Below are 17,706 nucleotides of genomic sequence, written 5' to 3' on the forward strand. Positions count from 1 at the left end.
CCATAAGATGCACCGCAGCATGCAGATAAGCGTCGGCGTATGCGTAAGCGTATTTGTGCGTTAACAAATTGCGCGACACGCAACGCGATGCGTTATTGTTGCAGCGTGTACCCTGGCTGGTACAACAAGATTTTCTTTCCTTTTCAATTTCAAACACGAGTGGAATAGTGAAATAAAATCCTTAAAATATTGCAGTTGGAGTTTACAAATCTGGATTTTCATTCTTTGTATTTATAAAAAACATAACAAAGTACAAACATATCAAAAAAACTCGATTTCGCGAAAGAAACAATGTCTATAGTACACAGCCGCGTTAATATGTGAAATAAAAAGATAAAAAAATCTTTGTTTTTGTTCTGAGATCTTTGATGATTTCATTTTACATTATACAAGCTCAATGTGCAAACATGGCAAAGAGTGGCCCAACTTAGGCAAACGAAGTAAATCATTTGAACCTGAACTAGGAAAGTAACCAAGTAAAGTTCTTCTGTTAACCAAGATATTATTAATCTGCTACAAATAACAATGAGAAGGTTGAAATACTTCCAAGGTCAGAAAAGAATGATAATAGATCTTGTCTTGGAAGCCAAGCTAAAAAGAGAATCACTCAAATGTTCAGTGTGCAAAAGTGAAGTCATTTATGCACACTGAACATGTCTGCAAAAGCGATCAACTATAAAATTCAGCTTGAGTTTGACCAGAGAAGATGAGAATAAATCTATTCTCATCTTCTCTGGTTTGACATTCTTGCATGTGAACATGAAAAACAGCGAAATTATAATGGTAATTGTGACTACGAGACACAAGGCCAAATTCAGGCCTGTCAAAATCAAAAATCTTGCACAGAAATACTTATACTTACCAAGATTTAAAAAAAGGTATAATATGCAAGCATTATATTGTAATCTGACATTACTGAAAAATTGCAATTTACGTATCCTTGAGAGGTTAAAATGAGTGAAGTAGCCAGGATTTATTTGTATGGTGTCCCTTTTTTAGTCATTTTAATGATACCTCACTCTTTGCCGGATGTCCACATTTTATCCCTGAAAAATTTCTGTGGGGGTAATTCCTAAATCCCAGGAAGTAATTTGAAGGTAGAAATGAAATAACTCTGAAAAATGGTATGAACATTTTCAAATATTCAAAATTATTGAACAGAGCACAATAATTTTTGGCACAAAAACTGAAGCACAAATTGAAACAAATAATGGGGGTGGGATACCAGAAATGTCAAGAAATAATAAAAGTAAAATATAAGTTGATATTTCTATATAAATCTACACAGCATAAAGAACTTGATGCACAATAGATTCACTTGATATTGCTTTTGATTTATATTAGTATTATTAGAGTTGAGAAGAATTGATGGATCATTTTGTATCTGGTGCTACATGTACCCACATGGGCTTTGCTTTCAATATTGATGTGTGTCAAAGATTTCCCTTGTCAACCCTTCTAAAAATGGAGCAATAGTTTAGTAGCACCATAAAATACCATGCAACATACCTTTATCATATGATTATTTTGTGCATTTTATGATATTTATGATAATTTTTCATCATACAATCAACTATAATTAGAGTTGAGAAGAATTGATGGATCATTTTGTATCTGGTGCTACATGTACCCACATGGGCTTTGCTTTCAATATTGCTGTGTGTCAAAGATTTCCCTTGCCAACCCTTCTAAAAATGGAGCAATAGTTTAGTAGCACCATAAAATACCATGCAACATACCTTTATCATATGATTATTTTGTGCATTTTATGATATTTATGATAATTTTTCATCATACAATCAACTATAATTAAGCAAATAATATCAAAGAGCAAATAATATATACCGGTATCTATAGGAAGAGGTCTACTTTTTGTCATAGGTTAGAAAAATATTTACTCCTGTCAAAATATAATAACCTGCTTTTGCGGTGTTGAAAAATCATCTCTAGCCCCCCCAAAAGGTTTGTCTCTCAAACATGGGAGCATAAGTATAGACCACTTGACATCACTGTTTATCAACAACGGCGAGGGACTCGTCTATCGATGTGCTTGAAAAGCCGCTACACTGTTCAATGGCTTTCTTGTACTATATGAAATGTGGCGGGCGATTTAAAATGCACATGCCCTTAGCAAACTACGATGCGTCACGCACACTGCAGGGCAAAGAACAATGGAAATTGCCATAATGCGCGCGCATAATGCCGGGCAATGACGTCACATGCCAAGTGGTCTATATGAAAGCCATCCTTATGATCCTAGCGTGTAGCCCTATACATTGGCTTTACAGGCTTTTGTTTAGTTATTTAAAAAAAATCAAATCACACAAAATCCCTCGAAGCACATAAATTGTTGTTATTTTTTTAAAGAAAAGGCATAGCACAGCTCTTTTTTGCAAAATGTGTGAGAAACAAATCATTTTATTGTTTCCTCTTCTAATCAGTCATTTCAGAATACTACATGAGGAAGCCCAACATGGCAACCAATACAAATATGGCTGCTTGCCCATAAAACAATTATGTGGGAAGTGAAGGGTTGTTGAGTAAACTGAAATAAAATAAATGAATAAATAAACTAAAGGTTGATTAAATTGACTGGAATAATTAAAGGTGACAAGGCTTTGCTGTGTGCCAAATCAAGCAGCATATCATCTGCTAGTAGAGTGTGTATCAGTCATCAGAAAACTTGGCACGCTCATTCACTACTACTGTAGTAGCTTGAGTTGTAGTAACTTGTAACTATTTTCAATTATGTAATTTTGAAATGACTCAGTTCCAAATTTGTACAGAAAAAGACACAGCCACAAACCATCAGTGTATAGTAAGCCTTTGTCAAAGAAGTTTCTTCCACCTTGGTCCTATGTTATGGAATGAGCTACCAGAAAATGTTGTTTGTTGTCCCACCTTGTCCGCTTTCAAGGCTGTAGTTAAAACCCTCCAATAGTTGTCTTTTATATCCTGTTTTTGCTTTTCAGTTTATTTTTTGTTCGCTTTGTATGTAGGGCTTCCCTTTAATTTAGTGCTCTTTGAGCACTATTGGGTATTGCCTGTGCTTTTTGCCAAATAAATAAATAGTAAATATTTGGCTGTGCCTGACAATTCACACATTAAATGATAATTATAGCTTTAATGTGACATGATGGGATGAAGTGCCAAAAATTCTAGGGATGTGTGTGTGTGTGTGTGGGGGGGGGGGGGTGCCTAGAAACCTTGAACCCTGGGGCCTGAAAGCTCACCCAGGGGCCTGTAAACCTAAAATGTGCCCCAAATAGGCTGATTTTCATGTTTTTCTGTGTAACCCTCCCCAGGCATGCACCTGTATTCACCGTATTAATGTAAAACTGGACATCTGTGCATCAGCATTTGCCTGCAAACGAGGATTTTTCACATTTAAACTGTAGACTTACCTGCAAACGAGCACTGTCCTCGCTTCGAGAAGGTCTGCAGTTGGTGCAAATTGCATACCAAATGCATTTTAGAGATACGTTTGTTATTATAACACAGCTATACACACAAAAAAATCACCATTTTGGTCCTCGGTTTGTTGATTGAATGTTGATTCAGATGTCCTCAATTTGATAGCAATACACAATGTCCGTGAGTTGTTGACAAACACAAACGGTGTGTGTGTGTGTGGGGGGCGGTGAAGTGTGGGGAAAACTTTTTACCATCATTACAACATACTTTTACTGGCACATGGTGAAATGTACTGACAAGTCGCAATGTATCAAGGATTGCCCCCTCCCCCACTCCCCTTTGGCCACACCACTATATATCTCTTTAAAAAAAATTATAAAGTGAGCATGGCTCAAAAAAGTGGGGAATTCGGGAAGCCCATTCCCAGGAAATGTTTGTGTTTAGAGGGAAATTGTGTCTTATTTTTATATAAAAACATGCTATAAATTGTGGTAAATTTAGCTTGCTTCCCAGGAAATTAAAATTTTTTCGAGCCCTGAAAGTGAGGACAGAGGAGCAACATTTTCCTTGGGATTTTTTTTTAGGAATGAACTGTAGAGAACTGCCAGTAAAATGTCAAATTGAATTGTTTTGATCTTATTTTCATTATCGTGAAAAAGTTACAATCATTGCGTGGGTAGTGCAAGCAAGCAAGCAAGCAATTAGCAGCTACAAAAGCACACATATCTTGTTTCATCATCTTGCAATAAATGATATGAACAATAAGCCAACTGCAAGAAGCACAACGGAAATGGATAATTAAATCATTTTAAAAATAAAAGCAATTATTGTGCACTACGAAACCTTACAGATTCATTGTATTTCGTATCCAAGTGGGAGGCAAACAGATTTGAAGACTGACATTATTCTTAGAATTTCAATTTGTATTTTATAAGCAGGAGGCAAATAAACTGATTTGAGTCAATGAAGACAGTGAAATGATATCAGAAATTAAGCAAACTGCAACATACAGTACAAAATATATTCAGGGATGTACTTTCACACCCACCTAAACGCTGGGGGGGTGACTTTGCTGTCGAGCAGGTAAATTTTGAAAGTGGGTAAGAAATTGAGGATGATAAACTGGTAATATTAATACCCCAGGGGGTCCTTCGAACATCAGGAATTTTGTAATATCAGAGAGGGCCTGTCATGGTCACCTCCACGAACATGAAAGCTACACTAACAAAGAAAGTGAACAATACTTTCAAAAAAAATGTTTCTGCTATTTTTCTTGACCATAGGCAATGGCCCATTACCATTTATATTTCGTATGACCCCTGGAATTGTATAAACTTTTGGACCACATTACTGCTAAATTGTTGGCCCAAAGTATATAAAAGTTTATTTATTTATGATTGAAAAACTTTCCTAAATATTTAAATATAGTTTTTAAAATTTAATTTAAAAAAATCTTGTGTCCAAAAGAACTTGACAACAATCATGTTTTTTATTATTAGCTCCAAAACTGAGCATTTGTACATTATAAATCTGATGTCACAGTTGGATTCATCAAAATTTGTCTATTTGTCCCCAACCCCCCCTGGCAAAAATTGCTTATTTGGGCCCCCGCCCCTAGCACTATTTGGGCCCCGTCCCATAGCGTAAGGAAAAAAGAGGAAAAAGGAGAGAGAGAGAGAGAGAGAGGAAAAAAGAGAGAAGAGAGGGAGAGGAGGGGAAAGAGAGGGAGAGGAGGGGAAAAGAGATGGGGAATCCATACGATATGCAATACCATACAAAATTGTCTATTTAGACCCCCATTCCCCCCTCCTAGTGCAGGGAAAAAAGAGAAAGGAGGGAGAGAGAGGGAAAAAGAGGGGGAAGAGAAGGGAAAGAGAAAGATAGACTTGTTTCAAGTCCTTTGGCGTCCATAGTTAGAGAATGTAAAATTCATGGAAGCTTTGCCACATTTTCCAAAAATTTCCGTTTCAAAAGTTATTCTTTGGAAATAATTATTTAGCATCATAACTTTGTAAAAATTGATTTGACATTTGAATTGTTGAGGCCAGATAGTGGACTTTCTTATCTTACTTTACTCCAGGCATACTGTGCACTGCAGGGGTAGTGTTTGAGCCCAGGGTTGGAGCAAAATGCCCACCACGCCCACCCCACAAGGCACACTTTCTCCCTAGCTCATGTAGCCAGCGTACACAAAAAATCTGACCTGACTAAAAATTTTAGAGAGTCCAGTATATGATAGGCCTACTTCTACCACTAATTATACATGGGTCCTATGAGGAGCATGAATAGAGAAAAAGTAAGGAGGAAGCCTTGATCAAGGCTAGAGAAAGAGAGAATCCATAGGCCTACGATATGTAGTGCCATACGATTATTATCAATATACTAGTAGATATCTTTTGAAATGCTAATTGCACAAAAGCACCTTTAGGAGCAGTATATTAACTAAAACAATAAAAGGGCCAACCCAAAACGAAAAAGTCGAAAAAGGTGGTCAAGAAGGCTGTGTCCGACATGTTTTTTACCATTGAGTTATTTCAAACTTTAGGGCCGGATTTACCATTAGACCAGATGGGTACGGGTCCAGGGCCCTAAAATAGCCTATTAGGTATGTTCCCCAAAACACCATGTTTTGGACCGAAATATGGTAACATTGCAAAATTTTGCTCGCTTCGCGCGCACTGGCCTTTACGTCAAATTTACCTTCATTTTGGACTAAAATAGTCCGAAATTGGAAATTTTTTCGCGCTTTGTGCGCACTTTAATCAGGACATTAGCAAGAATTATAGCCAAAATTCATTTCTATTAACACAAAATTAGTAATAAAAATGCAAATTTTTCTTATGGAGCGCGCAATTTCTTTGAAAAAGTAATAACCCGGTTTACCATTTTCCTTCTTGGGCCACTGTATTGCCAAATTTAAACTTATTTCCTTTGTTTTTTTATTTTTCTTTGATATATTTGAAAGTGTACTTTTCTTTTGAAAGTACACTTTCTTTTTGATGGGGGATGGGGGGTGCTTCGCAACACCCGCACCTACCCCCATTTTTGTTTGGTGGATTTGGGCCCATGCCCCATACAGGTTTGCCCCCCCTGGAAAAAATCCCAGCTACGCCACTGATTAGCAGTAAATAAGGCCAAAAGTTTTCACAATTCCAGTGTTCGTACGAACCTGTACGAACCTTAACACCCCACTACCATGGCAATACCAAAATAGTGATCTATCTATGATAGTATCAGATTTAAAAGTTAATCAATTGTTTGTGATAACTGAACAAATTAGAACTGAATAATTATTTGAATAAAAATATGAGGAAATGAATTGAATAAATACATATTATTGTACATGATAAGAGAGTACCTGATACTTTTATACAAACTGATACTAACTACACAGCATACAAATCTCTTGACTGTTTAAAAATTAGCCAAGTGTGTAAAGGCAACAGTTCTTTTGAAATATTATACTGTCACAATACAAACAGGTACTCCCTATTCCAGAAAAATACAGCACTCATTATTGGAATTAAAAAATATTATCTTGTTTTGCCAAATGAAGATTTTAATATTTATGCAATTTGAGGTAAAATGGGCCAAAAACATGCATTTCTCACAGTTGTTGTCACAAAATTCTATGACTTGGCACAAGTTTATGCATTTCAAATCCTGAGTATAGGCCTTATAGGCTAAGAGTTAGCTCATAATTTTGATATTTTATGTTATTTTTTTGACAATGGTTATGAAAAAGAGTACCGGTAAAGAATGTGTTTTCTAAAAATTCTTTTTACCGTACAAGTCTTTGGGCTTGATTGTTACCGCATACAAAAAAAACCCCCATAAAATGCATGTTTTTGGCCTAAATATTAAAATTTTACTTTTATTGCCAGTTAGAACTAATTAAATGATTAGGATTTAGTACTGTTTCACTTGACAAAACAGGATAATATTCTTTTAAGCCAAAAAATTAGTGCAGTATTTTTCTGGAATAGGGAGTAATTATTTGTGGTGTGATCAAGCAAAATCAGTCTGAATTCGGACATATTCAATTCTTAATATCTTGTAGGATTTTTTGGCTACATCTCAAAATCAATATTTCCAACTTCCGACTGATTTTGCTTGATCACATCACATTTGTTGAAGGTACTATTTAAAACTGTCTAATTCATAGTGTTTTATCCCAGGTACCCCCTCATTTATGAAGGATACACCATTTGAGGCTCCTCCTGATATATTTACATCTAGTCTGGGCATGTAGTGAACATTAATATTGAAACATTCACCTCTAAAAAACACCTGTAAGATTTTCCTTCCAATATTACCACCCACTTGTTCCCCTCCTGCACGTCTACAGCTAATTGAAGAAGTCACTTGACTGGATGGTTAAAACGTGCATGGTTAAGTGTTCATCTATCAATCTAGAGGTGACACACCACTGGGTGAAGAAATAAATGAGATTTTCCTATAGGACACACTGGTAGTGTATTTCAGGTAATTCGAATCACTCATGTAAAACACTGCAATCTTACATATGTGCATGTTTTACTGGTTTCTTCATAAGTGGTGCGTGTTGGTGATGTGTGAAATCCAAAACACATTAGAAACATAATCAATGCAGGCATCCCACATGAAAACACAACCCTATTTTTAGTTCAAGATTGTATGTAGATGTAAGACTAACTTGGTGTGAAAATGCATTAAGATTTATATAAATCCATGGAGACTGAAATTGTAGCTATTGTGGCTTCAGTGATGCAGGAAGAGTGGAGTTTGGCAGGAAATTTCTGTATAAAGTGTACTTATTTTTAAAGATATCTTGACACAAGTAAATTATATATATATCTATGGCAGTGGCACATCCAAGGAAGGAGGGGCCAGGGATATTTTAGTTCATGCAGTTTACATCAAAAGTCTTGGTGTTATTATATATAGGGCCAGGCAAAAAAACACACTTTAGGCCAAAAAGCACATCTTGATTTTTCAAGATCTGCCAAAATCCATGATTTCCCACCAAGTCCAAAATGTAAGTGATTTTTGAGAGTCCTTGGACCTAGAGGCATGTGCCAGGATCATTTGTTCATGATTTTAAACAGTTGGGTGGGGATTACCAATAAAGTACAATTTACAAGAGCAAATTTGTGTTCACTTCATAACCTTTTGAAGATTTAAGAAATGTATACAAAACCAATGGATTTTAAATCTTGAATAGAATATTAACCCTAACACCCATAGATACCACAAAAGACCACAATGAAAACCACTGCACATCATTGGTCATTCGTAGGATTCGGGGGAAAACGTTAAAAACGTCCAAATTTGCTCCTAATCAGACTCCATTCGGGGAACTGAACAACCCGCCCCCACTTTCAACAAAGGCGACGCTACTGACTACTACACATGCATGAATCCCAGGGTCTGCCATGATACAATCACCCTATGCTATATGCTTATGGAATTGCTGACCAAGGCAGTGTAACCTGTGTGGCTACGTACCGGTACTTGGCATGCGGGGTTTAAGGTTCGAATCCCGGGGGTGCAAAGTGACTTCTTTGTTCATCTTCTCTCCTTTTTTGTTTCTTCTTTAACTTCCGATAGCAAAAAGCAGGGTTCAGTGCTAGGGTTGATTAAACATAAAGTACAATATCACCCTTTGTGGATACAAAATTGTAATTTTTTTGGTAATTTTTTCCAATTTGTTTTTGATAATTAAATGTATATTTAGGTATATAGATGTGTCTGTACATGAGAATGTGTCATTGTTCTTGTGGTTTACAGGTGATGAGAAGGAAAGTATTATAGATTTGAATAATGTGTGTAATTTGCTTTAAAATAATGATTTAGTTATATGCTGTTCCATTGTTGCTTTGCAGAACTGCAACTGTGTGGCGAACCTTGGATCCATTTTGGGGTGAGGAATATCAGTTTCATCTTCCAGGAGGGTTCCACAATTTGTCTATTTACATATATGATGAAGATACAATGAGGTAGGCAATATTTAAATGATAGAATGGATAATTTGCCTGGAATTATCAATTCAAACAAAATACATTGATATCACACACACAAAGTTAGCACAGGCTCTGTGCTGTACTCTGATACTACGCTCGGTGCTTGCTTCGCTCACTATTCGAGAGGCGTCTCGGTTTGTGAATGGGTTCTGACACATACAAAAATGTTATGAAGGAGATGGTTAAAGGTGGGTAACCTGATTGACAATCTCATCCCCCACTTTACCTCATCAAAATGCAGATTTTGATATCAGATGAAAGCTCATATTTTTCTCATAAACATATTGAAATTTGGCTTTCCAAATCGGTATATTTCCGAAGAAATCATCAAAAATCTGTTGAATTAGTCTCAGATATGGTATACCACATTTGAGACTAATTGGGCAGTTTTTTGATGATATCTTCGGAAATACGCTGAGTTGGAACTTCTAATTTCAATATGTTTATGAGAAAAATAGGGCCTTTCACTTGAAATCAATATATTACATGATCATGATGATTTAATAAAACACTGTAGACTACCAATATCACGCTGTATAAATGTCGGTAATTCCATTAGGAATTAGTCACATTTACAAAAAACATATACATGTTATTTTTGCATGAGTGCTTGAAAGGGATGACATTTTATGTTATAGGTAAGTTTTAAAGAATTTGATTTCCCAAATGTATCAGGTCACCTTCCTTTAAATGACAGCTAAATGATGCCAGATGTGTCCATCCTGATATGCTTACTTGCTTACTTATATGGTGCATGGTTTTGCAGAATATCGGTCAAAGTTGATCTTTTAAGGATATATTTCTCAAATTTCATTATTTTCTGAAGTTCGATATTGACACTCAACAGCTGTTGCTTCAAAAAGATTTCAAATTGAGTCAATATAAATATCTGAAGAAAAATATGCATCAGTTTTGATGAGTCTGTTTAATTTGAGTATAATGAGGCATGTTTAAAGCCCATTCAAATTCAATGATCACCCATTATTTACGTTTTTACTGCCTCGGACACATTATTTGGGTGTAAAAGATAATGCATTACCCTTTATTTCTTAATTAACGCGGCTGTGTACTCAAGACATTGTTTCTTTCGCGAAATTGAGTTTTTTTGATATGTTTGTACTTTGTTATGTTTTTTATAAATACAAGGAATGAAAATCCAGATTTGTAAACTCCAACTGCAATATGTTAAGGATTTTATTTCACTATTCCACCCCGGGTATATTCCACTCGTGTTTGAAATTGAAAAGGAAAGAAAATCTTTGTTGTACCAGCAGGGTACACGCGCGCAACAACGCATCGCGTTGCGTATCGCGCAATTTGTTAACACACATATACGCTACGCATACGCAACGCTTATCTGCATGCGCGGCGCATCTTATGGAAACACCACGGAAGCACTGATTTCACAAAAACCTAGTGGTCAAATGGCTCCATTATAGCTGATAAAATGTGGGTTTTTAAAGTTCTTTCCCCCGATTTAAATATCAAGTTATGAATGGATTTCGCTCAAACTTCTCAAGGGGCCGTGGATTTACCCGATGTTCATGTAATATAAGGTAGAAAAACGAAAACTGCCGCATTCTCCTGTGAGATTCGATGAAAGTGCAAAATGTGACCACTTTAAACTCCAATGGCCATTATTTCAATAATTTTCTCGGTAAAATGACTATTTAGGTACACGATAACTCAATAAATACAGCATCTATTAATAGGTAAGCAAATATGATCATCATAAAAGGCATGATCGACTCAAGAAACGGTTTTCCCATTTTTTTATATTTTGGTCTATTTCCGATTTTAGGCATCATTTTGTGCAAAAAGGCGTTTGTGAATTTAAAAAAGTTCATTTTGATGCCGAAAGCTTGGTTCATAGTCCACTTCGCGTACACGAATTTTTCGCGCGAAAAATTTGCCAAGGTCTTATCGCGCGATAAAATTGATTCATACTCAAATGTACTTCTCGCGATAAAAAATTTATCGCAAGGTAGTGTTGCTGTTTCGTTATTGGTGTTGCCGATCGATGTGTTTGATGATGATTTTACTGATTGTCAGGTACATTAATATACACCAGGCACAAAAAGAAACTCGTCAGTTATATTCATCCTTGCTGTTCAATAACTTGATAATTTTGGATTATTCTGAAATATACATTTTATTAATTGGTTTTTTTCTTTCTCATTTGACACCCTGTTCGTGAACATTGAGCAAGAATTGCCCAAGATATGCGCCTCCAAACTCTCAAACCCCAAAATGAAAAGTTGCAATTTTAATGATTCAATTGTGCCTGTACACTGTGTGCTTTATTGATTGGCCCGTGGTGCTTGTGTGCAATACAACGATGCGTTCCCATTGAAAATCGTTGAAAATGCAACTTTTGTTTTGGGGGTTTGCGGGTTTGGAGACGCATATCTTGGTCAATTCTTGTTTGTTTTTCACGAACAGGGTGCCAAATGAGAAAGCAAAGTCCAATTAACAAAATGTATATTTCAGAATAATCGGGTTTTGATTGAGCCAACTTCAATCAAAACCAAAATTGTCATTGGCGTAATAAGCCCTGGGTTGTTGAAAAGGGTTTCATTGTCCTGTAGATCAATAAAAGGTGGAGCTATGCGTGTTGTGACATCAGACCGACACCTGTTGTGCATCCATGCCCTGGGTCGAGTCGCGTGCCAGTAGCCAATCATAGGCAGCGGTTCTGGGGGCGTGGCCGTTTTCTCAGAAAATATTGCCTGGAAAATTCATAAGCTGTTTTGATACCATCCGAAGAGGTCAGGAAAATTTTAAAACCCACCCACCACTCCCTTTATGAAAAATATGATATTAAATGGCATTGTTTCTTTTGCTTTTTACCATTTTGTCCAATATATGAATCAAAATGGAGATACATTGCTGCATTTGAGGAAGTCATTGGGAATGTTTTCACATACTTAATATTTAATGTCAATTCCAAATTCCAAATTAGGCTGTTTGGAAATTGAATGGGGTTGTCCTAATTCGGAAATGAGTAATGATTAGGTCCAAGCCAAATTATGCTGTTTGGGATTTGAAGTGGGTCGTCTCACTTCAGGACCGTAAATGGCATCAGATGATATAGCTGTCTGATTGCGTAAAAAGGTATCAGATGATATTGCTGTCTGGATACATATATGATTGCTGTCTGATACATAAAGCTCAGATGATATAGCCGTCTGAAGTGATATTAAAAGTATTAGATAATATAGACAGTTGATTTCCTGTCAACTGCGTATACTCTCAGATAATACAGCCGTCTGAGGTGATATTAAATGAGTAATTGTTTAAATCCTAGCCAAATTATGCTGTTTGGAGAATGGGACAGGTATCAGATGTTGTAGCTGTCTGATACATCTGAAGTAATATACATGTAAGAACCTCAGATGATATAGCTGTCTGAGGTGATACAAAAATGTATGTGATATTAAATTAAGTATGAAGAACACAGTTGACACTTGATCAACTGTGTAAATGAAAGGAAATAAAAGATTCGGATGGTAAAGATCCAGCTCCGGCAATAGTTGTGTTTGATCTACTTATTGCGTCCATAGGACAATCCAAAATTATCAAGTTATTGAACAGCAAGGATGAATATAACTGACAAGTTTCTTTTTGTGCCTGGTGTACATCGTGTATTGTTGTATTTTGGGGGTTTTCAATATGCTTCAAAAGTGTTGCCCATATTGAAAAATAATTAAAGAGGCGGGCAATGTCATGTCATGAATGCGGCCAATATAAATAAAAATCATGTTTGAGTATTAAAGATATTTTATGTATCTTATGTTTCATCTCATCATGACATAAGGTTTTGTAGGCCTCAAATTAATGAAGTCTGTGTGTATAGGCCTAAATCGTAATCATAATGTAGGGTGTTTGTGTCTATATAAGGGAGGGGTTGTTTGTTGGGGTGGGTGTGATTGTGCATCGGCCTAACCTTCGTTCGTGCATGTGAATGGGGCTGGTATTGGAAGGTCATAATTGGCATGCGTAGCTTTTATTTAGCAACAAGTTTTGTTTGTTTTTTTATGTGGGAAAAGTTGTTTATGTTAAATTTGTTTTCTCTTCTGGCCTCTGTGCACAAGAAGAAAATGGCTCTTGCAATGAGGAGTAGGCTTTAAATTTGCTCTAGCATCTCAAAACATAACCATAGCAATACTTGTGATTATTATAAGACTTCGACAACGTAGAAGACAAAGAAGAAGTCACTATGTGAGGCCTTTCATTTGACAGCGCAAAGAGGATGGAGAATTCCATTATATGGTTCGCGGCAAAGAGCATATGACCAGGACCTATCTTTTAAGACGTCGTACAGGTTGAGCCAACCCGTTTTGATATGCTAGTGAGGAAGGTTTAAGCGATTTTCTTCAGTAGAATACAGCTTTCTGTGACTTAATGCTGTGACCTTCCCGGCAAAGCAGCTAATCAGCAACTTTTATCGCGCGCGAAATTTCGCTCGAGTTGAACAAAATCCATCTCGAGCAAATTTATCGCGCGAAGGGTTTTTTTACCGCGGAGATGGTAAAATTCCGCCTCAAGGTTTATCGTGGCGAAAAATTCGCGTACGCGAAGTGGACTATGAACCGAGCATTATATGGTCAATATCTCAAAAAATAAGGCCAATATCAAAAAACTAAAAAAATTGTTTTTGGAATGGTGCCTCAAGATTAAGAAAAAAACAAAACAAACTTTTTTGGAAAGAGTGTTTTTTTGTTATGATGTACCAAAACAAAAATTGCCAAAAAATCACTTTTTTGTGATTTCCTTCATAATTGTTGTTTTTACACCAAATCTGTGTTTATACTGAGATTCATTGATGTCTTGCCTTTATAAAAATGTATACTTTTATATGTCTTGCGTGAATAATTACAAAGTTATGGCACTTTTACTACATGCATGTCTGAGAGTACAGAGCTGCCTTACATGATTATAATTCAATTTTAATTCAATTATATGATGAGGTTAGATGTAATTTTCTGACAGTATTATATTGAATTAGGCATCTGAAATTATAGAAATTTGAGTATTAGATGTTGATGGTAATGCTACAACCAAATGTGATGAACATAAACATTTTTAATAAATACAAAACCATGCATGCATATTATGGTTACAAAACCATGTTCATGAATCCTGATACTACAGAATGAAAGACATTTAGTTTCACTTTAGGTCTAATGCATACATTATTGAGCTATACATTTCCAATAACTTCTATGGTAGCTTCCGGTATGAATATACAAACTCATGCATGCATGTATTAAATTGGTTATATGTTATGAAGTAGTACTATTAATCATTTTGCAATATAAACTGAGTAACTGGTTTTTATTTCATGCATGCATATATTGATATATCTCATATTTTCTACTTTCATGAAAAAAGTTACCTCAAATAAAAAAATTCAACTCCATTATTTATCAAGAGATTTAATTTCCACCTACATTTTGTTTCTTATACCAAAACCTGGTACTGCAGCCTTTATTTAGGGACCCTATATAAACTGGACTAAAAATAATGAAAATTTCCCTATGTGGGATCCAAAAAGAACTCAATAAATACCTACCCTATACATGCAGTGGTGTTGGATTATTTCAAGATTGGCACCAAATTCGTCATCCTGATACTCTGTCTGGGAGTTGCACTTTGGACCTGTACGAGCATTCACATGGGAACCAGATCAAAATACTTCTCCCTCCACACCACACCACTGCAACGCTCATCGCTTTTGCATTAATACTAATCATGGCGACCGCAATTGCAGACGACAATTAAAATATTCATAATGCCACAATTAAAGAACATCCATTGCTGTCAATAATTATTGTTTTGAATTAATTCAAAGTTAATGGTCGAGAAAGGTCAATTAATTAGCAAAATAACAAATCCACCTGGTAGAAACTGATTGGTTGATACTTTCATGTGACAAGCGACATCGCCCAGGAGTTGAGATTTTTTCAACTCACAAAAGTGATGTCGTTTTTGCCTCAGGGATCTATATGGATTGATTGGCTTGATGCTCTGAAAACAGAATTAAACATTGAGCATGTGTGAAAATCGCTTTTCTGCAAAAGCAATTAAAAACATAATCAGGTATTTATATACACAAAATAGTTGTAAACATTTGCCTTCCCTCTGCTTGCCCCCATACTGCACAGTCAAGATACGAAATTAGGCAACTTTCCAATTTCAGGGCAAAAATTGCGCCAAATTAAGCTTCATGACCTCCCCCACCCAAAAAAAAAAAAATTATAATAATTATGACACCGACACTGAACATAAAATGTTTGTGCTAGCTTTCCAAATGCATATTAACAGCTCCTCACAGCTATTTTGAGTTGGATTCAAATAATGTTTTTTGTACAGTACTTAAGTTAAAATTTAAAAATCTAAAAATAAAAGTAAAGTGGATTATCTAATTACTTCTTAGGCAGAAAAACTAATGTGAAACATGTTGACTTGGACACTTAAACTAGTCTTGCAATGTAGCTTAACTTGTCAGAAGCAATTACCAAAATATCTTCTGTGTTTAGAAGCATAATGAAAGGAATCACTCATCAATAAAGTCTGCTATTTTAAGCTGTATTCCTCCCAATCCTAAATGTTTTTTGTGTGTTTTACACTAGACTGCTGTAAAAGTGGAAATTTTCACAGAACAATAATCTTCATGCACAACACATCTTTCACAAAATCAAGACATGGAAATTTGTTCTTAGTTGTAGGTAGGCCTATTTGTAAGAAAATTCAAGATCACAAATTTTAAAGCAAGTGAGTAGTTTATGAAAATGAACCACTTACAGTTTGCACTCCCAAACAAGCCAATCCAAATAAAAAGGTCCACTTTTTTCTGTAAAAAACATCAACATCAGCCCTTAATTGAAGCAAAAATTCACAACAGTTTCACTTTTTTCAGTAAAAACATTGATATCTTACCCCTTTTTGAAGGAAACAAATTTAAAAAGACCACTTTTGTGCCTGACAGGATTTGTCATTCAAATATTTTGTAAATTTGAATAGGAAACACATAATGTTGATCTGGGCTCACATACATGTGTAAGCTGCCAAACACATTTAATGGAATTGCAAATTACAAAATCCTAAACTAAATCAACCACTTGAATTGACCCATTGTATCTTGTTTATGAGTGTGCCAGTGTGTTTATACAGGGTGTATCAAAATTAAGTATACAGTTTGAAAAATGACGCTAGATTAAAAAGTATGAGGTCTTTGGTCAAAATTTTCTAGTTGATAACTTAATCAACATCTTGTCCTCCTACAGCAGAAAAATCACTGGCGTGTGACCATTAATAAGGATTTGGTGGTTACTTTTGTGAGCCGAGTACAAAAAGCAGTTGCGCGAAGTCAATTTGGTTTTAATGCCAGGTGCTTGTTATTGTTGTGCAGCCAAGAGAAACCTGCAGGTGTACAGATCATTTGTCCTCATTGTTAGGGTTCAAATCCATTGCATGTGTGAGTTACATAACACGTGACTTTTAGTAAATCTGGGCAACTATCTCCTTACATAATTATGCTAGGTTTTACTTGACAAGGAGAATAGCAACATTAAAATGGATACACCACAGTACACGCCAGAGCAAAGAGCCTTCCTTGTTGCAGTGTACCATCGCACCCAGAGTCCAGCAGAAGTGCTTCGGAGATTCCGTCAGCAGTACCCAAATGCACATTCCCCTTCACGTGGCGCTATTTACACAAATGTTGCGAAGTATTAGATAACTGAAACGAGTCATAATTTGAACAGAGGACATTGTGGTCGCCCCCGAACTGGAAGATCTGCAGCTAATATCCTAGCAGTCCGTAACACTCTGCAGGCGGGGCAAACAGGAGGTCAAATTAGCTGCCGTGGGAATGGACTTGGATTACCATCTGCAACCTTTAACAGAATAACTTGTTTATGACTTGCGATTTCATCCCTATCAGACGATAAGGAGACATCAACTTTAGCAAGCCGATCACCAACGTCGCACTGTGTTCTGTCAGTGGCTTTTTGCCTGTCCACTACGTTTCCTGGAAGGTTTCATCATTGGCGGTGAAGCAGAGTTTGTATTAAATGTTTTCACAAGTCCTCCTGTAGACCTTGATGAACTTGAGAGACACATAATTGCACAAGTTGACAGTCTCAGGCAGGACAGACCTCTCATTAGACGTGGTGTGAACGCCATGTTGAAAAGAGCCGAAATCTGCTTACAGAAGAATTGTGGGCATGTGGAAGACCAAGACTAAAACTGTCATTACTGTAAACAGTAAAGAAAGTGGTGAGAC

The 17,706-nt window shown here is 36.2% G+C and overlaps 1 protein-coding gene across 2 annotated transcripts in view; it reads left to right on the top strand.

Annotated features, from left to right (window-relative positions):
• The window catches only part of LOC140155824 (rasGAP-activating-like protein 1), a 65,862-nt gene that overhangs the window by 5,082 nt on the left and 43,074 nt on the right, over window positions 1-17,706 (top strand). For both annotated transcript variants that reach the window (XM_072178808.1, XM_072178809.1), the window contains exon 3: window positions 9,279-9,392. In XM_072178808.1, coding sequence (XP_072034909.1) covers window positions 9,279-9,392 — 114 coding nt within the window. The remainder of the gene's footprint in view (window positions 1-9,278; window positions 9,393-17,706) is intronic.

Source organism: Amphiura filiformis, chromosome 6, assembly GCF_039555335.1.
Source record: "Amphiura filiformis chromosome 6, Afil_fr2py, whole genome shotgun sequence".
In the NCBI taxonomy this organism is placed as follows: Eukaryota; Metazoa; Echinodermata; class Ophiuroidea; order Amphilepidida; family Amphiuridae; genus Amphiura; species Amphiura filiformis.